Below are 10,601 nucleotides of genomic sequence, written 5' to 3'. Positions count from 1 at the left end.
TAGGATATCCAAAACAAAGAGTATGATATAATATATATATATATATATGAGACAACACCAAGTTGGTAGCAGTAGAATTATGTTGTTCGATTTGGCTAAGTCGTTTGGATTTTTCCTCCATGTCTCTTTCTCTGTTATATTGAACTGGTTGATGGATAAAGGGGTGGCCACAATTTCATTTAATAGATCCAAAGCCAATGTCAGTTAATCTGTGGTTGATAGAGTAGTTCTCTAGCTAAAAATTCAAAGTGTTGCCTCTTTGTAGATTCTTTAAGATTTTTACTTCTTTATTTATTACCCCACACAACAATCAAGAAATTCATTTTGTATCAACAAATAGTAGTTGTTAATTAGTTAATTTTTTTAGTTCTAAAAATGAAAGAAAAAACATTACTACTTTCCTTCTTTATCATCCATTATTCAGAAATCACATCGTTAAACTCAGTGAGTTTTATGATAATTATGGTAAAGTGTCATGTAAGAGATTCTGGTCTGAATAGAAACGAAAGGTCTTCCTGCACTAGAAGTCCGAAGAGATTCATGACGGTGGCGTGGCCATATATATTATAGGCATAATATATACATAAGCAACGATAGGTTGATACAGGGAAGCCACTCCCATTTGATAACTATTGATCTGGCCAAAAAAACGTAACAATTTTAATAAATTTGTATGATTGTGTCCGATTCGGTACTTTTTTTTTGGAAAAAAGTGATTTGTGTTTTAATTTGTTTTTATTTTCACTATCCTTTCTCTCTTTTGAGTTTTTCTATTTTTCTCTCTTCTCCTTTTCTCTGTCTCAAGTGTCTCTTCTCGTTCCATATCTTTTCCTTTATAGGTGTCTCTTGGATGGGTTTCCGTTTGTGTGTATTGTGCTTCTTGCAGTTGGGTTTTTTTGTCAGATGTGGGATTGTTGGTGACGACGGCCCGAGTAGTTGTTGGAAGGATTGTTGGTTGAGATATTGGGGCACAGAAATCATGAAAGACTTAATGTTGGTTGAAATAAAGGTAACATTTTTTGTTTAAATAAAGGTTGATATTAGGGTTTTCAGGTGTGGACTTCGTTCTGGATTTGCAAGGGTGTGTGTTTAATTAGTGAGGACAGTTGTGGTGTGGATTGTGTTGAACCAATAGTTTTGGGTTCGTCAGTGGTTTTAGGTTTGTCTAGTTGACCATTTAGACTAACTTGAGGGTTAGATGTAAGGTTTGTTTAACAGACTGACTAGACAAATTTGATGTTTATACCATCTAGTGAGATTGTCCAGCAATATCATTTAGAGTATGAGAAGATCGTCTAGTATATGTATGTGAACATTTAAATTGTCAGTATCTTCCATTTAGACCATCTAGTGAGATTGTCCAACAAGATCGTCTGGCGTATGAGCAAACCATCTAGCAAGACTGTCTAGCATCTTCCATCTAGATTGTCTAGTCAGATTGTCCAACAAGCTCGTCTAGTGTATGAGCAAACCGTCTAGCATATGTGGACACGACCGTCTAGCATCTTCCGTATGGGTCGTCTAGCGAGACTGTCAGCAAGACTTTCTAACATGAAAGAACGAGCGTCTAGAATGATCGTCTAACATGAGCGAACAAGCGTCTAGAGTGAGAAAATGAGCATCTAGCGTAAGCAAATGAGCGTTCAGTGTAAGTGAAGGAACTTTTAGTATGAGTGAAGGAGCGTCTAGGGTGAGCGAAAAAGTGTCTAGCGTCAGCTGATGACTTTCTACAACAAGTACACCGTATTATCAAAAGTAATAATTTGTTCATAATGACAGATATCGATCCCACAAGAAACAGTTAACTTATCAAGTAAAAGATTCGGTGAACCATGTAATTATCCTGCTAATTATTTTTTCATAATATTTTCTCACTAATTTATCGTTGAGGAAGGAGCATACTTAAAAAAAAACGATAATGTTACGTTATTTGTTTCAATAAATGGTGTAAACAAGACATTGAATCTGACCTTTATAACAAAATAGGTTAAGTATCAAGTTTTACATAATACTATAAAAACTAACAACTTTACCATAACAGATTTTAAAAATCCACACACAAATACAATTTTTTTCCCTCTTTCAACAGTAACATGGCCATGATCTTGCGAGAAGCTTCTGAGTTCGGTCTTCTTCATTGATGGATGCTTGAGAGAGACATAGTGTTTTGGATTAAGACAAATGCAACTATATAAAACAAATAGTGTGTTTGTGTGTGTCGGTTTTTCACTTTTTCTAAGAGTTGATTGTTAGGAAAGACTTAAATTATTGCTACAAAAACTTTATCCGTAAGCCATTGAACGTGTTACTGGGAAAGAAATAGAATATTTGCAATGATAAGAAAGTGGAAAAGTGAAAGTAAAAATGATGTTGACATCAATTAAAATTAAATTAATTATATGCTTGATAATTACTTCAAGAATTTGAGGCTTGTTTCCATAAAAGAATGGATAAAATAAACATAAGTATTTAGGGAATACTCTAACTTTTATATTTACGTAGTTTCACCGTTCTTTTATCTTATGTATGTTATGTTAGTTTATGGAGAATCAATAAAAATGAAATTATTTTTATAAAACGAAAATAAAAATAAAAATTGAAAACGTTTCTAAACAAATGGCCTCTACTTTTTTCTATTATTCGTTTTGGGATAAAATTACATATAAAATTCTTAAGTAGCAGAAAAATAAGATACAAATAATAAAGATATTGCTTTCATGATTATATAAATAAAGATATTTTTTTTTATGATTTAGGGTTTAGGGAAAATTCTAAAGTTTTGAGAAAAAAATGAATGAGACCTACACTGACAAAAATTAAAAATTGAGATTTTTTGTACCGTGAATTCATCTCTTTCTTTCTTTCATATCAAATAAAACATAAAGCAAAAAAAATCAATCTAAGATCTTGAATGATGTTTTCTATCATTCGAAAAACCAAACCTTCTTTTTAATTCCTAAAGTCAAAATAGTACATTACAAAAATCATTAAATAACAACAAATTTTTTTAAAAAAAAAATAGTTATTATATTAATTAAATTAAATACATAAAATAAAAATTTATTAATATTTAAAATAGTGTATATTATTAATAAAAAATTATAAATTTATATTTTACATTATTTATCAAAATTTTAACTATTTACTATTTTAAATGTTAAATTAATTTTTATAATAACTAATTTAGAATTTAAAAGAATAAAGTGATTAATTGCTGACATCAAGTGAGTTGTTCATTTCCTTGAGTTAAATAACAAAATGTGGTAAGATTATGGAAGTTATTTGAATTGTTTAGCTCAAAATGTTGCATAAAGATGATAATTTCTTTGATTGAAATGTAACTCCACCTTGTTTTTGCTACTCTTAATTAAGAATCTTTCTATTGTGTCATCAAATATAATTATAAGAAAGAAACTACTTGGAAAAATTTTAAATTGTTAATTCCTATTATCTCATTATGTGTCCCTTATATTGGTTTTTTTGTCATTTTGAATTGTCTTTTTTATATATTTTTCTTTATTTTGTTTTTGTTGGTTTTATTGTCTTTTCCCATAGTTCTATGTATCCTTCAAAGAAGATTCTCTCTTTTTTCTCTTTCTTCTTTGATTCAAATACTGTATATAAAACAGATTGATGGAATAATCTTGAAACATAGTGGATGAAAGGTTGTTCCACATTAAAGGATTTTAGAAGAATTGTATTTTTTTTATTAAACAATTTTTTTGTTTATATTTTAAAATTTAGACATTGTTGAACAAAGATGATGATAGTTATCCTTATATTTTATCTTTATATTTATCTTTATTGGTAGAAACTCAAAAGTCTATATAAACTTTTCTATCAACTATCAAAAGGAATAAAATTTCATCATTCATATTCACTCCCTTTATATGTTATTATTTTAATTTCTTATTATCAGATATTTTTGTATATAAGAATACCTGAAATACAATTGTAGAAGAGATCCACTTATTAATAAAATTGAAAATTCTAAATTTTGTGAATGAATGCATGCATGTTCTACAACTTATTTGACATTATTAATGAGTAGCTGTATTGCCATTTGCATGCACTGTGCTGCTTCATGCGTGTCTGCTAATTAGCAAGCACCATCTATTCATGCATCTACCTTTCATTCCTTTTTAGGGTAACATAAACAATAATTATTGTGCCAAACAAAAAAAAAATAAAACTCACTAGCTATATATGCAAGTGGCACATGAAACAAAGTGAAATCAAATTATAAATGTATTGTGTCCTACGATTAATTAATCTCAAACACCAAACCACATTTTATAACCCTAAAAACCAGTAATATGATGAGCAGAAATTATTGTGTTTTTCACTTTTATTCTCTAGAATATATATATATATATATATATATATATAAATATAAATGTCATATTTGTATGGTGATATTTTTTAGAATGATTTTTTTCATAGTAAATTCATATATATTTGTACTTAAATTAAAACGGGCTAAATTAATAAAATAAAATTACTATTTTATTATTTACATGGAATAAAAATTTGGAAATTAAGTTTACCTTAAAGTCTCATATGATAAACTAACTGATAAATTAGTTAATAAAGATAAAATGACATAAAATTATATGACTATATAAATTTTATTATTTTTAAAGAAAAATATATTATTATGTAATTATAATTTGAAATTTTTTAAAATAATTAATTTTTATTAAACTTTTCAGTATACTTTTATTTATTTTTTAAAGTTGTATGGATTTTTTTATTGGCTAAGTCATTTTATTTAAATCAGTATAAGTATTAATTAAATTAAATTTATATTTATTTTTAAGTTTATATTATTGTCACGTTGAATTTGTTTATTTTCCAATTTTTATTGTAGAAATTTTCACATACAATATGCAATGAAATATTTATTACTTTAATTTGCAATGTTAAATCAATTTTAATTTGAATTATATGAAAAAATTAAAAGCAACCCAACAAATATTGAAAATAGTATAATAATTAATTGTGTTAGTGGAATTGAAATAAATAATAATAAGAGAAAAAAAAATTAATTAGAAAAAATTAAATAAACTATAAGTTGAAATAACTTATATTTTTTGAATTAAAATATTCTAAAATAAACTGGTAAGTAGTTAAGTTATTGACTTTACGATAAATAACTATTATTCATTTTTTACATAAATTAAAGAAACATTGTTACGGATATATCGAGATGCACAGCTTCGAACTAAGATCTGATTGTTTGTGGTAGACAACATTTGATTAGCTAATAAGTATGAATCATTAATGATTAAATTAGATAATTTAAATATTAATGAAAATATAGGTAGGAGTTGCAAAGTTTCATATTATATATGATAACTATTTTAAAAATAAAAAAAAAATCATTACCATATTATTCTCTTTCTATAATCACATTAATAAACATAAAAAAAAAATTATTGCAATAAAAAATTTATTTTGATAAAAATGATTTTAAATTATTAAACAAATGAAAAAAATATATATTTAAATTAATTTTATCCATTAATTAATATTAAAATATGTACAGCTGTAAAAAAGTAAAAGAAAAATATCTGAAAATGAAAAACATGGACATAAAAGTAAAATCTCTTACAGAAAATTTCATGTTTTGTAAGATTACAGAAAGCAAAACAAATTATGAGAAAAGTGAAGATTCTTATAATTCAAATTATGAAGTGTTTAAGATTTAGTGTTTATGTTTATATGAAGTGGAGAAAAACATATCAGTGTTTCATTTCATTGCCTTTAGGGTTTGTGGTAGCACGTTATTAGGTGTAAAGCAATGTGTTTCCCACTTTGTGGACAATATATTTGAAGACCCATTGTTGCTCTACATTTGGTTGGAATGTTAATATTGCATTATTGATCAACTTACGTAAGTAAGTAACATAATTGATTAGATTGTCAACATTTTAATAAAATGTGTATAAGATGAGACCAAGGGGTAAAACAGCAATAAGAGAGATAATTAGTTCAACATTCAAAACGTAGAACTGAATAATTTTGAAATAAAATGTGTATAATAAAATCATGCAAAGAGTGAAAATACTAAGATGGCCAATTCTATAATGTAAGTTAATCTTATTATATCACTGCAACATGCAAGAATAGAATGAAACACAATGGTCAATTTTTCAAAATTTCAAAACTCAAAAGCAACCTCAAACAACATTCAACAACGCAACGCAGGGCACGGGTTGGGACACGTGTCAATCCCGTTACACTGTGCTGAAGCACGTGTGAGCCACAACGCCTCACAATCCTCTGTCTTTTCGGAATTCATCGTAACCCACAATCAAAAACTGAAAATCCCTATCATATTTTCCCCAAATAAACGTCCCATTTGCAAACACACACCAAAATCGAATTCTGCCTTTGACCCATTTCAATTCGTCCCTCAAATCGGGTAACGCCTCCTTCAATTTCGCTTCGAGGGGTTCCTCCGTGATTCAGACCTTGGGTTCGACCTCTGGTGCAGCACCGCCGGCGCAACCATGCCGGAGATCGACAAGGTGGCGGTGGAGGACACTGGCTTGTTCGGAAAGTACGAGCTGGGGCGTGTTATCGGGTGCGGTGCCTTCGCGAAGGTGCACTACGCGCGCAACGTGCAGACGGGGCAGAGCGTGGCCGTGAAAATCATCAACAAGAAGAAGCTCAACGGAACGGGCCTCGCCGGAAACGTGAAGCGTGAAATCACCATCATGAGCAAGCTCCACCACCCCAACATCGTGCGTCTCCACGAGGTTCTCGCCACCAAAACCAAAATCTTCTTCGTCATGGACTTCGTCCGCGGCGGTGAGCTCTTCGGGAAGATCTCGAAGGGTCGTTTCGTGGAGGATCTCAGTCGGAGGTACTTCCACCAGCTCATCTCCGCCGTCAGCTACTGCCACTCGCACGGTATATTCCACCGCGACCTCAAACCGGAGAATCTCCTCCTTGACGAGAACGGCGATTTAAGGGTCACCGATTTCGGCTTGAGTGCCGTCACGGACCAGATCCGATCCGACGGGTTGCTCCACACGCTTTGCGGAACCCCTGCCTACGTGGCACCCGAGATTTTAAGCAAAAAAGGTTACATGCATAAAAATTTATATAAACAATTCAAAATAAACAAATTTATATCAAGATTTTGTGATGATTTCTTGATTCTTCCCCGCGTAAACTGGTCCTATTAAATAATTAATTTTGGTTTTGAATTAGAAATATTTTTCAAAAGTTTGTTTTAATAATTATATACTATATTATACTATTGATAAGAAATATTTAATACTACTTGTCACTTAAATTTGATTCAAATACAACATTTTATTTGAGATTTGTATCAACGACTTTTTAGTTAAAAAAATTCTTTTCCAAGAATTTCAGCCTAGAATTTTTTTTCCTTTTTTATTAAGGTTGTAAGCACATCAATAAGGTTTTTTTTTTACTCACCAAAACCACTATCACAATGTTTGGTCACGGTATTTTTTAAATGTTTTCTACCAACATTTTGAACTATAGTCATAGTTGTAGTTTGTTCCAGTGGCTAATGTTACAAGGCCACCATTTTCGAGTACATGGTTGTAGTTTTGTTGAAATCTTTAACAATGTTCCAATTTTGCTCCTACCACCCCAATTTCATCTTAGAAGTTTTTTTTAATCATAATTAATAAAATAAATATACAATATTAAAAGGTCAACAAAATTGTGTTGATCACACTTCTCTCTACTGTAAAAAATCAACAAAATTATATCATAAGTACTTTGCAACATTGATTTACAAGTATTATTTTCTATTTTTAATTTTTCACCTCATTTATTATATTATGTATATTTTCTCTGATTTTTTTCTTAATTCTAAAATTCTATGTTGAAAATGACATTTGTTTTTTTCAGGTTACGATGGGGCCAAGGTTGATGTTTGGTCTTGCGGGGTCGTTTTGTTCGTCCTCGCCGCGGGTTACTTACCGTTTAACGATCCGAATTTGATGGTAATGTATAAGAAGATTTACAAGGGAGAGTTCCGGTGCCCGCGGTGGATGTCGCCGGATCTCCGACGCTTTTTGTCGAAGCTTCTAGACACCAACCCAGAAACGAGGATCACGTTGGACGGCATGCTTCAAGATCCGTGGTTCAAAAAAGGGTACAAAGAGATAAAATTTAACGAGGAGGATTACATGACCAGGTCGTGTATAGGGCCCAAAGACGAGCGGATCATTAATTTGAACGCTTTTGACCTAATATCTTTCTCTTCGGGTTTGAATTTGTCGGGGCTGTTCGGGGACGCCGGCGAGGGGGAGCGGTTGGTGACGCGGAAGTCGCCGGAGAAGGTGCTGGAGATGGCGGAGGAGGCGGGGGCGGCTGCGGATATGGAGGTGCAGCGTAAGAAGGATTCCGGGGTGAAGTTAGAAGGGCTCAATGGGCAGTTCGGGTTTGAGGTGGAGGTTTACCGGCTCACGGCGGAGCTCACGGTTGTGGAAGTCCGGAAGAATTGCGGCGATGCCGTGCCGATTAATAACGTGTGGGAGGAGAAGTTGAAGTCTTCGTTGCTCGGAGGTGCGACGACGTCGTATAACAGCGAAGAGCAAAATCAACAACAACAACCTGAGTCGCAGGAGGTGGCCGGTGACTGAAGAAAATTAAAAAGGAATTTTTTTGATTAAATAAATTCAAAAGAAAATGAAAATGTATAAATGAAAATGTAAAAAAGTAATAATTTGTTGGGAGGTGGTGCTTGTGTTATGTTGCGAAACAGAGAAGATGCAGTTGGAAGATGGAAGTAGCCAACTTGGAAGTAGTGATTAAGCTTTTTTTTTCCTGTTTTGTATATTATCATTATTGTTATTAATTAATAATAAGGACTTTATTGATTTTTTTTTTTTTTTTGGGGTAGTTGAAGTGGAAGAAACTGGAATAATGTTAACTGAATAAACTCCTTATTTTATGTGTATATTGAATTGAATTGCATTCTTCACAGTGTGGGACTTTGCTTTAACTTTCTTTGTTTTACATGGTAACCACTGTGTTTTCTTTATGCTTTTTCTTTCTGCTGTTTGGTTGCTGCTTTTGTGCCAACTTTAGTTGGAGGGTAATATTTTAAGGAAAATGATAGATTGATAATTATGATAGTTGGATATAATTTTTTATATGATGAGTTTAAAAAAAATATATATATATATATAATAAAAAGGTAAATTTGTAATTAAATAGTATAAAAAAATTAAAACAATAATATTAAAAAGTTATAATGTAATTGGATAAAATTAGAGATTGTCAATAAATTATTATTTATATTTTAATATTTCACACACTAAAATATATACACTAATACATTATTATTTAATTATATTTATTATATTTATTAATTTTAAAATATTATTATATTATTATAATTAGTTGTCAGATTGTGTGGTTTAGTTTGTGGGTGTCAAAGTAAACTTTTCCATCATATCCGGATTCACCTATTTAATTCACCAAATTATTTCAAAAATAAAACAAGTTCTTTTTACAAATTAAACCACTTTATATTATAAGTTTAAAATCATCTTTTGAAAATTAATATTTTTTATGCTTGATTTTAATTTATAACGTTTTTCTTTTGAAAATTTCTGAAAGAGTTTATCCAAAATAATTTATGTCAAATTTGACCTTTGTTAATTTTAAAGAAAAACTTTATTTTTTTTTATCTTTCAGTATTAATATAAGTAACTATTTTACATGTTAAGTGTAGCACCCAAAATCTGTAATTTTAAAACTATTAAAACATACAAATTATACGTATTAGTAATTCAGTTGTATATTTACTATATGATTATATATATTGAAACAGAGACACATTGGTCTCAGTTTCCCAAGCCATATTCAGTTTTCCAAGCCATATGATGGCGTTGCCTTTATTCTGAATTGGTTTTTTTAAATTTTGGTGAAGTTGTGCAAAACTTATGGAGAAAACATATGGTTTTAATGGAGTTATGATCTTATTGAAGGTGTATGAGAAGTATGGAGAGTGATTGGTTGTGTACATCACTTGAAAAAGAGGAAAAAGAAGATTAGGTATCTATTTTAGAGAGTCTAAACAAGGGAGTGATAAAACATGCAAACTTGATACTAATTCATTCATATATTTGATTTTAGTAATTCATGAGTCAAACACATTAATTTATAGGAGAGATGACTGAACATTTTAGAGTCAAAATTTGAAAATTCAAAATAAAATTTTCTAATGAGAAAATGTCATGTGCAGTCATATTTTTCATGTTGAGCTTACACCTTCCATGTTAAATCTTATTTAGTCCTAGGATACCATGTGGATGTCCATGTGTTCCATACCAAGATAATTTTCGTCCTCTAATATATCCTAAATGTTTTAGGGTTACATTGGGCTCAAAGAAACTCAATTGTTACCCTAACTAGTCACTTTTAACCATAACTAGACCTATTTTACTATGACAATTGCTTCCTGCATCCGACGAACTTTTTAAAATCCCATCATGCCCTTGTTTTCTTCACTTTGAAAAATATTGTATGTTGAGGTAGAGGAAGTTCATTGTTGTGTGAAGCTTTGCTTTGAACTGCAAAAGAGGAGGTTACATTTATTGTTG

At 30.5% G+C, this 10,601-nt stretch overlaps 1 protein-coding gene across 1 annotated transcript; it reads left to right on the top strand.

Moving 5' to 3' along the window:
• The first annotated feature begins 6,064 nt into the window (after positions 1 to 6,064).
• Positions 6,065 to 8,877, top strand: LOC137831552 (CBL-interacting serine/threonine-protein kinase 11). The gene is made up of 2 exons (XM_068639274.1): positions 6,065 to 7,092; positions 7,897 to 8,877. Exons 1-2 carry the CDS (start codon positions 6,516 to 6,518, stop codon positions 8,631 to 8,633), a joined length of 1,314 nt encoding a protein of 437 aa, XP_068495375.1. The 5' UTR covers positions 6,065 to 6,515; the 3' UTR covers positions 8,634 to 8,877.
• Positions 8,878 to 10,601: the final 1,724 nt, after the last annotated feature.

This window comes from Phaseolus vulgaris, chromosome 6 (genome assembly GCF_000499845.2).
Source record: "Phaseolus vulgaris cultivar G19833 chromosome 6, P. vulgaris v2.0, whole genome shotgun sequence".
NCBI classification, from domain to species: domain Eukaryota; kingdom Viridiplantae; phylum Streptophyta; class Magnoliopsida; order Fabales; family Fabaceae; genus Phaseolus; species Phaseolus vulgaris.
This window is presented reverse-complemented; position numbering and strand designations above follow the sequence as displayed.